Source organism: Hetaerina americana, unplaced genomic scaffold (assembly GCF_022747635.1).
Source record: "Hetaerina americana unplaced genomic scaffold, ioHetAmer1.1.p SCAF_12, whole genome shotgun sequence".
NCBI classification, from domain to species: domain Eukaryota; kingdom Metazoa; phylum Arthropoda; class Insecta; order Odonata; family Calopterygidae; genus Hetaerina; species Hetaerina americana.
The window spans coordinates 15,866,463-15,882,834 of NW_027286292.1; the positions used below are offsets into that span (position 1 = coordinate 15,866,463).

At 37.0% G+C, this 16,372-nt stretch overlaps 2 protein-coding genes across 7 annotated transcripts; both read left to right on the plus strand.

Moving 5' to 3' along the window:
- On the plus strand, positions 1 to 381 carry LOC139685817 (uncharacterized). Its single transcript, XM_071582935.1, has one exon. It carries the CDS (start codon positions 1 to 3, stop codon positions 379 to 381), a length of 381 nt encoding a protein of 126 aa, XP_071439036.1.
- A 4,193-nt stretch (positions 382 to 4,574) lies between these two features.
- LOC139685710 (transcriptional adapter 2-alpha-like) lies at positions 4,575 to 16,372 on the plus strand. 6 transcript variants are annotated; one of them, XM_071582727.1, is made up of 5 exons: positions 4,575 to 4,873; positions 10,403 to 10,485; positions 10,592 to 10,783; positions 12,820 to 12,881; positions 13,282 to 16,372. In XM_071582727.1, the coding sequence occupies exon 5, from the start codon at positions 13,304 to 13,306 to the stop codon at positions 14,648 to 14,650; it is 1,347 nt and encodes a 448-aa protein (XP_071438828.1). In that variant the 5' UTR covers positions 4,575 to 4,873; positions 10,403 to 10,485; positions 10,592 to 10,783; positions 12,820 to 12,881; positions 13,282 to 13,303; the 3' UTR covers positions 14,651 to 16,372. The 6 variants fall into 6 exon arrangements, with proteins under 6 accessions (XP_071438828.1, XP_071438831.1, XP_071438829.1 ...); XM_071582730.1 differs by lacking the exon at positions 10,403 to 10,485 and having other exon boundaries at positions 12,820 to 12,917; XM_071582728.1 differs by lacking the exon at positions 10,403 to 10,485.

Genomic DNA, 16,372 nt, shown 5'->3' on the forward strand with positions numbered 1-16,372 from the left:
ATGAGCCCGCCCCCGAAGCTGCCGGGATCCCGGCCACTCAGCCCACCTGCCGTCCATTGCCACGCCCTCGGCGCCGTCGCGGCGGCCGCCGGGGCAGCCTCCAAACCCGCCTCCCCGCTGGCGCTCAACTCACCCGCTTCCCCGTTGGCGCTCAACTCACCCGCCTCCCCGCTGGTGCTCAACTCACGCGCCTCCCCGCTGGTGCTCAACTCACCCGCTTCCCCGTTGGCGCTCAACTCACCCGCCTCCCCGCTGGTGCTCAACTCACCCGCCTCCCCGCTGGTGCTCAACTCACCCGCCTCCCCGTTGGCGCTCAACTCACCCACCAAGCTCCCAGGGCCATCGGCGGAGGATTGCCACACCAAATTTACCGGGAGTTAATAACCATTCAAAGAGAGCCTAGGGTCGCTGCCGCGGTCGCCGGCCGAGACGGGGGGGCCGCCGCCGCTGCTGTCGGACGCCCGGACGTTCCCCGCGCCAACTAGCAAATCTCCGTGTTCATTAAGAGCGGATGGCGGCCCACTTATAAATCAGTTACGAGGTTGTACGTGCAGGAGAGAGAGACGGCCGCTACTATCATCTGTGTTTTGGGGACCAAGGTGTTATTTTAGTGGTGTGATATATTGTGCCCTTACATTATTTTTGTGTGCCATTTTCCTGGTGATTTACAATCACTAATGATGTTGGAAAAGCTAGTCAAACTTCCAACTCAATTGAAGCTTAAGCGATAAATGATGGGAACTTTATTTGGTAAAGTTCCTTTATATTTAGATTTTGTATGTAATTCCCTCATTAATTATTGAATATCAATAATTGATATTATATCGCAGTGTTGAATTCTCAGGCAATCATGAAACTGACAATCTTGGCCTAAAACAAAGATAATTATTTTACCCAATTAAATATAAAATTTAATTTGCTTTGAATTACTGTTTTTATCTCTTGAATTTATGCAATGCTAAAAAAACCTTTTACAGTAAAAATTTTTCAGTGATGTTTGGTGACATCTTGTAACTTTTCATCTGTCAACTAACAATGCAAGGCATTTACAAAGATATGTTTTTAGTGAACCTTTTTAAAAAAGGCCTACTCAGTTCAATTAATTGATCCCATTACAATTAAGTGTGTTCATATAAACTGCAGGATTTTCTTAATGGAATGTTTGCATTGCCATGGGTCCTTAACTAAGGCTATATTTTCGTAAGACAAATGATGCTTAAATTCACATTCCCTGCCACATCCTTAAGTTATACACTCTCTTTGTGAATCACACTGTATATTCTGTAAAAACCTTTCCTGTAGTGGTAAATCGAAGAAATACATCCTATTTTACTGAGTCACCCCATATTAAAAGATGTTACAATGAAATCTTTGGTCATTTGTCTAGTTTTTTATGTTCCATGTAATTATACAAAATTCTTTTACAAAAATGAAATTATCAAAAGCAAAAAGAAAATTTCTTTCAAAATCTATATTCAGTCTGAACTGGGATATGAAAAATACCCTAATCAGGTGCGGAAACCTTTATCTATATCGAGGATTCATATACAGTATATCTATATATCAATTGCCAATATACTTTTAATAAGGAACTACATGGTGACTAATGCATACAATTTCTGCATAGTGTTCCCTTTTCTCTAGTTATTTGAATAAATGTGTGAGGATTGTATAATCTGAAATTGGGGTAAATCACTGATGTTTATGTAATATCCATTATGATTAGCATAGCTAGCATCTACCCTTCCATTATTCTTGCATGGGTGATCCTCCCAGGAATGTATATCGTTGCTCCTGATGGCACAGATCTAGGACTCATCACCACATGCAACCCCATCCATCCTCATGGTTTCAGTCCAATTGGGAATACTTAACGAGTAGTAGGAGATATTTTCATGAATAAATGAGCCATGATGATGACCTCTAAAATATTATATTTTGGCTATGTTATGCCAATAGTGTGTTTTGGAAACTCACATCAAGTCTGAGAAATGCATTCCTTGCCTAACAAAATTTATTGGACCTCTGCTTTTCCTTTGCTCATGAACTTGAAAATTACCATAGATAGAATTATTTAGATTTCACCATGCACCCAAAAGCTAAATCAAGTATTCACTTTACTGCATACAAGGTCTTTGCAAAAAAATATGGGTATCTCTATGCATGAACTGCGGGAGAGATCAAAATTAGTGAGGTGATGCCTTATAATGGCATCTTTCAGAGGTAAAACACTGCCTTCCTTGTGGCCCTATCTTGCCTTGTCTCCACACAAAAGCGACTCTTGTCTGAGCTTGCATACGCTTGCTGTGCAAATTCTTGTGTGGGTTAGAATGAAGGTATTAAAGTAGCATCACATGTGCATTGAATTTCTTTTTAACCTCAAGAAAAGTACAACTGAAACTGATGAAGTGATTCAAGAGGCATTCAGCAATGAATCCATGAGTCAAGCACAGAGTTTTCATTGGCAAAATTGCTTTCAGTCTAGGGCAAACCTCGATTGATGAAGATCCAAGAAGTGGACAACCATCAATGTCGACATTGTGAATGATTTAATGCATGCAAACCATAGATTAACAGCGAGGGAGATCTCCAATGAAGTTGACATTAGTGTATGATCATGTTTTACCCTTTTGACAGAGATTTTGGTCAGAAGAGACCACAAATGTGGAAATACAAATCTTGATTTTTCGATCACGACAATCCACTGGTGCATACATCATTGATTTGTTACCCAGTTTTTGGCCATAAATAGTGCACTATTAATCCCTCAGTCACCCTAATCTCTGAATCGTGCTCCAGGAGACTTTTTCCAATTTTCTGAGTTCAAATCCACCTTGAAAGGACGCTGATTTGAAACTATTGAACTCATCCAACGAAATTGTACATTAATTGTACCCGAAAAGAAGCACTCCAGGTAGCATTCAAATCTTGAAAAATCGTTGGGAGTATTGTATTGGCAGCCAAAGGTTGTGTTTAGAAAATGATAGGTGTGATTAAAGGGTAAACTAACAAAATCAAGTATTTATTATAACAGTCTCATCTTTTTTTGAACAGTACTTGTATTGGAAAAATGAAATAGGCAAAGCCATAAACTTGCCTCAGCTTATTGCCTTGGCTATTTCATATTTCCATTGTTTCATGCTGTAGGTATGTTCATTTTACATTTACAGACCTTGTATCATACCAATAATTCCAGACCAACTACTTGGAATCATCAGCATTCTCATAAATGAGTAGTTTAAATAACCTCCTATAGAGATTGTTTCCATACCTCTTTATTCTCTGAAATGGTTAAATATGCCTCAAAATAATCAAGTGTCTAGCTTAAAATGTATTTAACTCAATTAATTAGTCATTAATCATATTAAAATATCATATTTATCTCTATTCTCAATAAAATATGAGAAAAAAGCACCAAGATTTATGCAATCAGCTGAGGTAAAAACTAACAGAGAAAATGTAGCATGATGGAAAAATAACTATGAGGATATGGAAAGTTTGTAGTCACAAGGTTAACTAAGAAAGGTGCACTATACAGGAGGGTGAAATAGCTATCAGTAAATGAACTATTTAAGTGAAATATCAAGAATTGAATCAAGTAATTACCATTTATTTATGAACTTTTGTTGACATTTCATAAGGTTACATTATTAAACCGAGAGCAAAAATAGGAACTACCTCATTTACGTTTTGCCTACTGCTATAAATAAAAAGTAATATTTGTCTTATGCCAAACACTTATAATAATGTGTTATTTCTTCTGCATAATTAAAACAGTTTTTGGAGAAAGATATGCCTCACAGTGAAAATAATAATAATAATCTTGATTGTAATTTACCAAATCTTCGACGTTTCTCTCCAGTATTCTTTCTCATTTATAGAAATTTAATATAAATTTATATCTTTCATTACAATTTCACCGTAATATTATCCTGAAATGAAATCATTATCTCGCGCATTTTTTCAAAAGGTTTCTTATGCCACAAAATCCCTTATTCCATGTGTGTACGCACATATGTGAAGGTGAAATGCATTTTCACTTTATTTCCTATGTTTTAGCGCAGCGCCCTGAAGGCAGGTAAATCTTCAGATGCAGTTAACACTTTTCTACTTATGGCGCTCATCACAACATTAAAAAGAAAAATAATAAATGTAAATAGATTTAAGATGTCCGGCAAAACCTTGCGTCGCTCATCCAAGGGTTCTACGCAAATTACATTTTCGCCTTAAGACGTAACTGAATTATTTAAAACAGTACCAAATTAATATATAATAGCAAAATCTAAAATAACCGATATCCTCGAGTAGATAGATTCCGTTTGAAGAAAATAAATACGAAAATAGTCTTAAAATCGCCGAAGTTACTTAATAAAATGAAAAATATGGAATATTTTGATGAAACCTAACAAATTGAATGAGTTATTAAGTGGTCAAAAACCTCAGCATATTCACAAAATTTTTGTAAAACTATTTTCTAATCGATTTAAATCTGTTAAAATATTTATATTCGAACATCATCTGTTAATTCCTTATTCTCAGCAACATAGATGTCAGTACTACTGTGTGGGATTTTAACGAGTTGAGTGTTCAATCTAATTTAAAGAGGCTGTCGTTATTTAGGTGGAGAAAAGTATGCCCGCTAATGCCTTATCAGTACGAACTCAGATTTGAATCGGTGAAGGGTATTACCGGTTTGAATGTGAGATAGGCCTAGGGGTTATATCTTCATATTGGTTGAGCCTACAAAACAGGCTAGTGCACATGCAAGCTAAAGATATTTTTCAAAAATGCAACATTATAATTCCTTGTGTTATCTTAGACGGAGATTGATTTACATATAATTTTAACTGTCAACTGGATCTTTGTGCTCACGGTATGTAAATCGCACGCCAAATAAATATTTTAAAAATTATTTTAAAAAATATTAGTGAATAATATGTTTAGCGGAAAAAATAACTGTAGAATTTAGTGAAGTGAAGAAACTACTATTAGTTGAATGATAAATCAAGGAGAGAAAGAATGGGGCGTGAAAACTCTGGCGGAGTGTTGTGATAAGAACTGTTAAAGTTACACACAGAATGAAATAGAAGGAGCTCCTTCCATTACATCCCAGTATTAGCAACCATTCTCTAAAAGAGAAAGGCAGATGTATGTTAAGGCTGTAGAAAAACAAGGATGACTTCTCACGGCACAAATACTTACGATCTTAAACAATAGGATGGAGACGAGCTAATGACCTAGGGGAGAATCGGTTGGATTTAGAAAAGGGTGGGTACATCTGAGTACAAGGTAATAATGAAGTCATTTATGCAAATGTTAAATTAGAATTAGGGTTATCAGAAAATTTTGTTCTTAGATGTAACCTGATTTAAGTACTATTATATCTAAATGTTGACAGGAACATTTTTTATTACCACTTTCATTTCTAAGCCTCAACGTCATCATCCAGTGTGGTCATTTCTAGCAAGTAGCCGAAATGAAAATATTGGGGAAGTATGGAGAGGAGATGCAGAGCCAGGGGTTGTTAGGAGAAAACAGTAACAAGGTAGGTTTTAAATGGTGGTGATAAAAGGAAGACAGGAGGGGGAGAGGTTATTTAGTAGGTAATGGCGGTTGCATAATGCTCAGGTTGTAGGTAATATGAAGGTAAAATGATGTGTGGAGACGGTGGGTGGGTTAAGTGAGAGATGGGCGGAGGTACAAGACAGACATGGGTTATTTTTGGGCAGGATGGATGGAATTTAGAAATATAAGAGAGGTATTGTAGGTAGGGAAGGGTATCCCCTCCCCTGCCCATTTCATATTGTAACCACCCTCCATCTATGGGTACCATGCAGCTCTCACAATTCCTACAAGTTGAGCACTATACACCTTATTGATTACTACTCCTGTGTTGATTGCATCACCCCCTGCTAGCACCTACCTTGTAACAATTGTCTCCCTGCTCCCTGTTCATCCTTTCCTCCGTATTTATCCTCTCTATATTTTTATTGTTAGGCTATGTGTTCGAAAATATGATACACTGGATAATGATGTTGAAACATTGACTTCTTAAATTGTGAAATATTGGCTTAGTATTTTTACTTCTGTCTACATCAAGATGGAAGTTCACTCTACTTAATCAAACTAATGTTTATTGTACAAAGTTTCCTTACCTTAGTGTATTAGTTTCTTCTTGATTAAGGCATTTGACAGATTAAGTTGGGTGCAATGAGTATATTGCTGGGGGAATAGGCCACTAATCTAAAATCGATAGATTTCTTGGACTGCACAAGTGCAAGTAACATATGGAGAATCAGGTGAGGCTGTGATAGGCATGGGGTAAAAGACAGTACAGGATGAGCATGATCAATGGCGCTTTTCAACATATATGCCAAGGAAATGGTAAGGAAAGTATATGAAAGGTAAATAGGAATTAAAGCAGTTGGGGAACTTATTGAAAGAGTTAGATTTACGGATGATTAAGCTCTAGTTGACCAGTCAGCCATGGGATTGCAGTCATTGAAAGGTACATAATTGGACCAGAGTGATAGGATTGGGATGGAATCAGTATAAGGAAATTAAGTCAGTAATGAGCAAAAAAATATGAAGGATCAGTTAATCCTCAAATTTGGAGGTTATAATTAGCATACTTATAAGTTCTCAAATTTAGGATTCAGGTAAAAAATTACCAAGTAGTAAAGAAACTAGTGGAATTGCATTTTTGTACTATCTGGCCCTTGGACAAAAATTATTTTTATTTCAAAAAGGTATTTGACAGAGTGAATTAGGAAAAACTAGCAAATATATTGCAGAAAATAGGAATTGATTAGCGTGATGGGAGGATAATCTACAAATTGTACATGTCAGGTGGAAGTGGGGGATGGAGCGTCAGAATGGGCAGTGTAAGGAATAAGATTTGGGTAGGATTGTCCATTATCACCGCGCTGTTTACGGTATATATGGAAGAAATGATTAAAGAGGCATGGGAAGAACTGAAGATGAAAGGAAAGTCGGCGGGGAATTCATAAAAACAGGTTCTCTAATGGCCAAGCTTTAGTTTGCCAGCTGTCCCATGGGTTTCAAGCATTGCTTAGTGATTTGAAAATTCAATGTGATAGATATGGGATGAGAATAGATATAAATAAACAAAAGTTATGCGATTCTCTGGAAAGAAAAATCCTAAGCTAAACATTAAAATAAAAGGGCAAAATGAGAGGAGGTGGAACAGTTTACTTAACTAGTAAGTATTTTGGACCGAAATGGTCCAAGTAGCAGGGATGTTAGGAGAAGAATTGTGCCAGGTAATGAAGCTTTCACACAAGAGGAGAGAATTGATGGCAGTGATGCTGAGTTGAGATGTTGAGAAACTTCTCTTTCAAACTTTGCTCGTAGTTACACATGACATGGAAACATGGTAATTGAACCAGGGTACAAGTCCTAGTTTGGAGGCTTTTTAAATGCGACTGTGGAGAAGGTAATGTGGACAGAAAAAAAACAAATGAGAAAGTGCTAGGCATGGTGACGGAGGAGATAGGATTGTTGTGAGAAATCATAAGGAGGCAGGAAAAATGGATGAAAAGCATAATGAATGGCAGTGGGATGTTGATGACTATGATTGAGGGGAGAATATTAGGCAAATGAGGAAGGAGGAGGAATATGATAGGAATGTTGGATTGAATGAAGGGAGGAAGGAAGTATTCGGAGATGAAGAGGGGCTTGTTGTAGAGTAGGGTGTTGGATTGTGTTTTGTTAGTAGAGACAATATATGTATTTGGTATTTGTGTCCATCCTAAACCTACCATAACCAGTATATTACTTATAATAAGCATTATTATTAAAGAAGATCCTAAAACGAGGTGGTTATAACTAGGAACTAAAGTAAAAAAATATTTGTTAAAATATTGATATGAAATGCAGTTTTGTGCTGATCAGCAACTTGTTCATCGAGACAAGTGGATAATGATAGATTGGAGGGTTTTGAGATTTGGAGAGGATGAAAAAAGTGAAATAGAAATAAAATAATATTAATAGTGGTGGAGAGAACTTTTTAGATGTTTTGATGTCAATAATTAGGAATAAAATGGTCCACATTCGTAAACCACACTTCAAAATTAATTGCATGTAAATTTTAATATATTTCCATCACAAAAGCATAGTAAAAGACTCGGGCAAAACTACTAACCGAAAATAATAAAAATGTTATTGCCAAATTTGGGGTATGATAATTTATCCCATTAAGATTTAAAAATAAAAATATCCTACGCTCTGTAAATGCAAAAACTTAGCACCTTTTTCGACGACAATAATACTTAACTACCACGATCACACAATATAATTGAATAGCATAATTCATTTCATTTCTGGTTCTGTCTCTTATCCTCTTAAATTTTGTAGACTAGTGAATATATCCAGCTGCTCTTCAGAGGGGCAATATTTCAAAAGAAAGCAAGCCCGTCTATATTGCTCAATCAAGGAATGATAGTATAACTTAATGTCTTAACTCTTTTGGTCATTTGGCATGAATTAACATCTGAAGTGCACTTATTTTATCCATTTCTAGAATTACTAGTACTTTTTCACCAATCAATTTCACAATCATGGCTTGGAAACTGAATCTCTTTTAACACTCAACTGCAGCCATTCTGCCTCTGTGGAGGATGAAGCAACTGTTCTATGGTTGTGAGAACATCATAAAGTTGAAGCTCCAGCAAATATCATTGCATAATTCATAGTACTTTTTGTATCTCATGTAGCGTCTTCAAAGTTGGATGAGGGTAGAGAAAAAAACTCTGAACTTCCATATAAAGATATATTACTTCACACAGCCATGGTTTCGATGCTGCATCATCATCAGGTGACATCGGAAAACTGTTTCAACTTATATAGCCTGGCTCCAAGAGGGGAGGAAGGTATGGGGAGTAAGGGAGAGGGGGTAAATTGAGTACTGGCGCAGAAACCTATAAGGGATCTAGGGGAGGGGGAGGTGTTTTTTTTGCCATAGCTTGACCTTCATTAAGGTACGTTCCATGGTATCATTGCCTGGGTGGGGTTGGTGCGGAGAGATATTGGAGTCTTTTAGGAATTTTAGGAGGGGAATGGGAGAGGTATATTGTTTCGTTGACCCCCTCAAATCTGTCAGATTGAAGGGATTGCCAAATTTCTAGCTCCTCCAAAGCATTCAACCTGCATCCCTCTTTTCTGTGTGAAGAATGTCTGGTGTGAAGTTACTGGTATGATTCTTTTCCAAGAGGTGTTTGGCAAATTGAGATCTGTTGCCTTTCTTTGTGAAGCCTGAATGGCGTTCTTTAATCCTAATATCAAATGTCCTCCTTGTCTGTCCCGTATAGATGGCATTTCATTCTGTGCAATTCAGTTCATATACCCTGCTAAGTTGAATTATGTCAATTTTGTCTTTGGGTGAACCCATTATGTTTTTTAAAGTGTGTGTGTTGTAAAATACTGTCTTGATTTTGTTCTTGGAGAGCATTTGTTGTATCTTGAGAGAAATGTGGCCAAGAAATGGAATTCTCCACCATCGGTGCTAGTCAGGTGTAGATGTATGGTATATAGCATAGTAGAATCTACATTGGACAGAAAACAAATAAATAATATACCTCTCCCATTCCCCCCTCCTTAATTTCCATAAAGACTCCAAAATCTTTCCCCACCCCCCACCAAGGCAGTGAAGACCATCAACCGTCCCTTAATGATGGTCAAACCATTGTGGTCTTCCCTAGTCCCCTAATAGGTTGCCGTGCCAGAACTCAACTTACCTCCTCTCCCTAACTTCCCCCACCTTCCTCCCCCCTTTGGAGCCTGGCTATATAAGTTGAAAAAGGTTTCATGTATGTCACCTGATGATGATGTGCAGCATTGAAACCATGGTTGTGTGAAGTAATAAATCTGATGTGGAAGTGCAAAGTTTCTTTCTCTACCCTCATCATGAAGGAATTCCACAAAGTCAAGTTTGAAACTTATTATGTTTTTCAAAGTTGGAGTCGCAGAATGCTTCCAGATTTTTATTCATATTTTTTTACTACTGAATACCTAGTTTTGTAATTACTTGCTAGTATCCGAGTGTATGTTTTACAGTCTAAATGTCCAGTTTGGTGATGTTTTCCTATGATATTCTCTCAAAATTCCCACTCGAGTTAATCTTGTCTAGTCTTACAGGTTAAGTGCAACAGGCTTCTTCCTACTGCTACTCCCTTTGGAAAAGTTACTTAACCTTTGCATCCTCATCTTCAGTATGTAGTATTCACGTAATTGATTGTCTGTTATCCATCATGTTGTCATTATTGAGCCCCTGCTTCTTAGAGCTCTCTTGTGGTATAAACAAGCATCTTGTATTCTTTTGTTACCCATTGCCAAATGTTTTAGATGTTCACAGTTGTCATATCAAATTTCTCTTTCTTTTTAGAAGAAACTCTTCCATCTTAGTTAATCCTTCTTCCTTGATAAAGGTTGTTAACATTTTTAAATCCTTAGAGAGCCTTTCAAGAGGTAAATTTTTCTGCTATTCAAATACTTGTGGTATTTTCATGATAACCTCTTCTAGTTGCCAATGCAAAAGGAATGATTTAATATCTGATTCTTTATTTCTTGGAAGGTTTTCAATGGCCAATGATAGTGAAGTGGGGAAGAAGAGGGATAGGATGAGGGATGGGTGAGGATTTAAGAGGAAAATAATTCGTGGAGCTGAATTACTTGCTGAAGAATCCTTCGATAATTGACACCTGCTGAACCAGCTGGATGTTGCATTGTGTCAGAGCAGCATCAGATATCTCTGGTGGTCTCCAAGGTAGGAATGTGGTGGGGTGGACATTGATGGTTGCTATTGAGGGACAAAAGGTATTAAATGAAGAATCAGATGGAAAGGAGAGAAGGAAAAGAGGGAGATGCAATGCATCTCAAGACACTGGAAGGCCATCTTCATCAGGTATAGAATGTCTACTGAATGGCTACCTAATAGATTGCAGGGAAATCAAATGGAAGGGAGGAGAAATAGGAGTTAGATGAGGAGGAAGAAGGTTAAATTATTGAGGACAATTGGAAGACGGGGAGACAATGGGATCCAGGTCTGAATTTATACTGTCAGATTTGTGGATGAACTTGGATCTGTAAGGGTCAAAGAGGTGGTCAGGGATACATTTTAAGAGGTTGTCTGCAGTAGATACAAAGTGGTTGGTTTATATTAATTGAAACTTTAGACACTGGAAGGCTGATAGAGGGCAGAATGTTTGCCTTGTAGAGAAGGGCTAGGAAAATGATAGGAATGCTGGGTGGTATGAAGTGAAGAAGGAATTATGTAGAATTGAGGAAGGGTTTATTCTAATGTCAGGTATTAGGTTGTGTTTTGTTAGGATGGGCAAAGAATTGCATTGTTTTCCAGTCTGTGTCCATCTAAAACCTACCTTAAATGGTAGATTACCTAATGATGTATAGTAATGATGGATTTTATGATCTATTGTATTTTAAGTTTACTAATTGTTCCTCGAGTGTAATGAGGACTTGTTTTGTTTTTGTCTGGTAGATATTTTGTTGCAAGGGGGGGCCTTGAATTAGGTTTGACACAGCAATAAAAGATTTCCCTGCTGCTTATGAATCTAAAACTATACAATCAATGTAATTTTGGTGATGATCGTGATGTCACCTGAATGACTGTGCCATATGATTCAGCTGTAAAGCTGTGTTTTGGAGATGTTTTGGATATTGTCCACTATGTCTTGTTTCATCCATATGGTAGCTGAAGAATTCTTACGGCAGGAACAATTTTTGCTGTCTGGTTTCTCATTGGCAATAATTCTAAAAAGTGACGTATATTTCTTAGGAAGTTGTACAAGTAGTGTGTGTAGTAACTCTTGTTTTTTAGTGATGATGCAATATAATGTAGATCTATTTCATGTTGGCTTCATTAGAATCCTGACTTTGCAATGTCTCATTTCCTTCCACAATATCCATAGGACTTAGACATTTCATAAAATATTAATTTGAAAAGTCCACATTTGATAGGACTCTACATTAAGCTTTTTCTCATGCCCTTATTTGTACAAAATTGAGTTCCATGTTTTTTAAATCTATACTCTTTTAATTTTTTTCTATATTTTAACTTATTTATTATTATCAATCAACAGGGTGTTGACCTGTTAACCTTATGTGATCCATGGATAATAAACCAATCCAACACGTCAGCCACAATGGAAACTTAATAACTTGTAACTTGCAGAAAATTTCCAAAGCAACTGCATAAAGGGATCAGGATGGTGCGGTGGCTAATGTACAGGCTTCCCACCGAGAGGGCCTGGGTTCAAATCCCGGAGGCGGCAGATATTTTTCAGTGGTATCCTGATCCCAATGCTGGGCCCATTTCCCATCATACACTTATCTCATGTTTTTACTGTGATATTTTCCGTGCCATTTCAATGCTGTTAAGGCAATGGTGGGGCAGGTACTATTGTGTTTAAAGCTGCATCAATGACCGTGGTCCTAGGTATTCAGGGAGTGTTTAGGTCAAAACTGGAAATTTTAGGTAATTTTGTCGTTATATTGGTACCACCTTTTGTCATCACTTTTTAGGTATTGTCATAAAATTCCCATTCATGCCCCAAGTTTAATATGCTTTCCATTTTACCCTAAAAACAGCTTATTGACCTATTGTGGTAAATTAGCTATTGTGTTAAGGAAGATAGCTTAGAGTGACACTTTCTAGTGTGGTATCTTAACTAGTAAAATGGTAATTTTTCAACAACCAGAAAAATAATGTTTATTTAAAATAAATTGAACCCTGAGCATGCCTTTAGGAACCCCTAACTTCAATTAAGTTCTGTAATTTTTCAGATACCTAATCTTCTTGGGAAACCTTAGGCGATTCAGAGAAAGGAACTGGCCCACCTACCCTGGTGTGTGAATTTCTCACATCATTGCACTTAGTACCAGTTGAGTTCTTCCCTCACCTATCAAGCTTTCAGGCTGAACACCGTGGTTAATTCATATTATTTCCAAGCACTAATTTGAAATTGATTTGAATGAAAGATGTTTTAATGAATTTTATAAAATGCAATTTTCATTCACTTCATGCATGTGACTAAAATTTATTATTTTCCAAATTTTAAGAATATGCTCAAAAGTTTAGAACCTTGCATTTATTTTCCAAACAGCCATCCTTATTTATGAGAAATCATTATATAATGTAATTTTTAGCTCCCACTTTACTGTTTGTATTTCTATGTAATTTAATGTTAGAAGTTTTACGTTTGGTTGAATTAGATGAGGAATTGTTCATTGAAATTATTTTTTCAGGTTATATCCATCCCTTGGAAAGATGGCTGATAATAATCTACCCAGGGTTTTATGCTGTTATTGTTTGGGACATTTACAGGATGTGTACAGCTATTGTATAAATTGCCCAGAAAATACTATATTATGTCAGCACTGCATTGCAAAGGGTGTTGAATTTCGATGCCATCATAATAATCATGAAACCATCATGATGAGAGTTGACATGCCAGTGTTGGAAGTAGGGTGGACAGCTGCTGAAGAGCTAAATCTCTTGGATGCCCTTGTTCATCATGGCCCAAATGATTGGGTTAATGTCTCAAAATCTATGGACTCAATGCACAGTGCAAAGGAAATCAAGGAGCATTATCTGCGAGCATATCAAAATGATCACCACTTTAGGATTAATCCAGCATATATTGCACATCGTGCTAATTTACATGATCCTCCTAGATTCACATCAACATCCATTCTTCATGGTGCTTTCTCTGGTTATAATGCTGCTCGGGGAGACTTTCAGACAGATTATGATAATGATGCAGAACACATACTTTCCAGCCTAGATCCGGCTTTCATATATGAACCAGTTCAGGGATGGAGTGATGAAGAAAGGAGACTGGGGAGTGAATTGATTTTTGCAGTTGTGGATAACTACAATAAACACCTGATTGAAAGAAAACGTCGCCATGAAACTATCAGAGAGCATGGCCTCATCCACCCCCAAAAAAATGTTTTATGGTTGCGTCGCTATGATGATTCAAATCTTCAGTGGGGTAATCGTGGTGGAGACAGGCAATTTTCATCATGTCTTGGAGTTAGTTCCCAACTGGTGAAGACTCTGACCAAGTTTACTCAGTTTTTAAGTGGACAGGAGATGGACAAGTTATTAGAGGGCCTGAAGTTGGAAGCAGATCTCAGAGCAAGTCTAAATGAGCTCTACGAGCTACGTAGGAATGGTGTAACAAACTATCATATGTCATCTGTGTACAAGAGGTACTGTCACCGCCAAGAAGAATTTTTAAAGGAAAGAAGGAAATATTTGCTTAACCCATTTTCCAGTTGGAAAAATGCATGTGATGGCAGAGCAGGTAAGTTTCCACGTTTGGTCAACCAGCCAAGGCGTCCTGCTCCTCCTCTCAATATATCCAAGCTTCCTGGGTGTGATAAACTTAGTGCAAAAGAACGTGAATTGTGCTCAGTTGCACGTTTTGTGCCTGATAGTTTCATAGAATTTAAGAACATTTTAGTTGCAGCATGTATTAAAGAAGATGGTCTTCGGCTTCTTCAAGCCCGTGCTTTGATAAAGATTGATGTAAACAAAACTCGCAAGCTCTATGATTTCCTCATTGAAGAAGGGGCTATTTATCATCCACTTGTGTGCCAACAAAATTAGGCTAGGTGTGTATTTTGTGAGGTATTTTTTGCAATAAATACTAGATTTCAAGGGAATTTTAGGTATGTGTGGTGGAGGAGGATATTATTCCACAAATAACCAGGCTTTTGCTTCCCTTGTAAAACATGTTCCGTGAAAACTTTCTATCATTTGAATTATCATGTTCTTAATATTTATATTTAAATCTCCATCATGACGAGCATATGCGGAATAATCTCCACAGTATTTTTCATGTACCAGAATACATTGAGTCTTCTCTTTACAGTTATCTTGAATTACAATAAATTAACTGGAAGATGTTCTCAATGAAGAAGTACCTGCGCTTTTCTTAAGTTGAATACTGTAAGAAGGAATGATGATTTTTCCGGCAGTACAGTTCTCCTGTGGCTATTTTTGTTTGAAATTTCTGTTTGAATGTACAGTACAAAATCTAATTAACCTACTGTGGACCCTTACATAAGGAACAAAAAATTTGTAAAAAATGGCTTGCTTAGCAAGCGATGTTTAAGATACCAGGTGACAAGGAAAGGGGAAACCCCAGATTCTGTGCCTGCTGCATCAGTGTAGGTTTAGCACTTGTTCGGCTAGCATTGAAGTGTCGCTTGTGATTGCAAATTTTTCCAAATTTGTGTTCAGACAAATTATTTGTGATTTTTATGTGCAAACATTGTTAAACCTTGCAAAAATGTGATCTGAGAAAATCCTGAAAAGCCATGGGAAAATAAAAATAACTATGGGAATGAAAAGTATAGAAATGATGAAAGTCAATGAAATGATGTGAACTTGGCTGATCTAGCACACATACAATCTGTCTACATCAGCAATTTTCACTTTACTCAAGAACAAGGTTAAGGAGGTAAATCCTTAAAGGGAGTGACAAGAATATCTACACAACAGTTGTATTATCAGTGATTTTGAAAGGTTGATTTACATACGGATAAATGAAAAGCAATTGAAATGCAACATTGTTGGTTATAAAATCATTTGTGGAAAGGCAAAAGTACTTATGGCCAACCTCATGAAGAAGATGCTAGGATCATCTACATCTGAAGACGAATTTAAGGGAAGCAGTGGGTGATTAGAGAAGTTAAAGAAAACTTCCATATACAGTGTTGTGAGGACTACTGAAGCTGCAAGTTCTGGCTCAAAGGCAGCATATAACTTCATTGGGAACTTCAAGAAGATCGTAGATTCTGAGGGTTACCCGCCGCAACATTTTTAATTGTTGTGGAATGGGTCTCTACTGGAAAGAGATGCCAAAGTGAATCTCCCCTAGAAGAGAATTCATTGCCCAGACAAGACCTCTTCGCTCTGCTATTTTGTGTTAATGCAAGCAGCGATTTGAAAATTAAACTGCTACATGTTTACCATTCAGACTTAATTTACAACTAGCATTCAATGGAGTGTATAGTCCAGGAAAACAGGGTAAATGTGATTTGTTTTCTGCAAATCAAATTCTCATTCCAGGTTGGTTGGTATCTTCAATGAAAGAAGAAAATGATCCTTAACAATTGTACATACTCCTCTTTGAATACCATGCATATAATTTATTTTTCGGCATGGAATGCATTTTTGTATTTTACATTAATTTATATGAGAAAAATTGTTTTGTATAATTAGAGTTTTGCATTATGAGTAAAATTCTGGATCAAATTATGCTCATTAGCAAGGTTCCAATGTATATATGACTACAGATCTACCAGAATAAAATTGCAAACATAT

What these genes read in the sequence shown, in the direction of transcription:
- LOC139685817 (XM_071582935.1), top strand. Translation starts at nt 1, where the DNA reads ATGAGCCCGCCCCCGAAGCTGCCGGGATCCCGGCCACTCAGCCCACCT.
- LOC139685710 (XM_071582727.1), top strand. Translation starts at nt 13,304, where the DNA reads ATGGCTGATAATAATCTACCCAGGGTTTTATGCTGTTATTGTTTGGGA.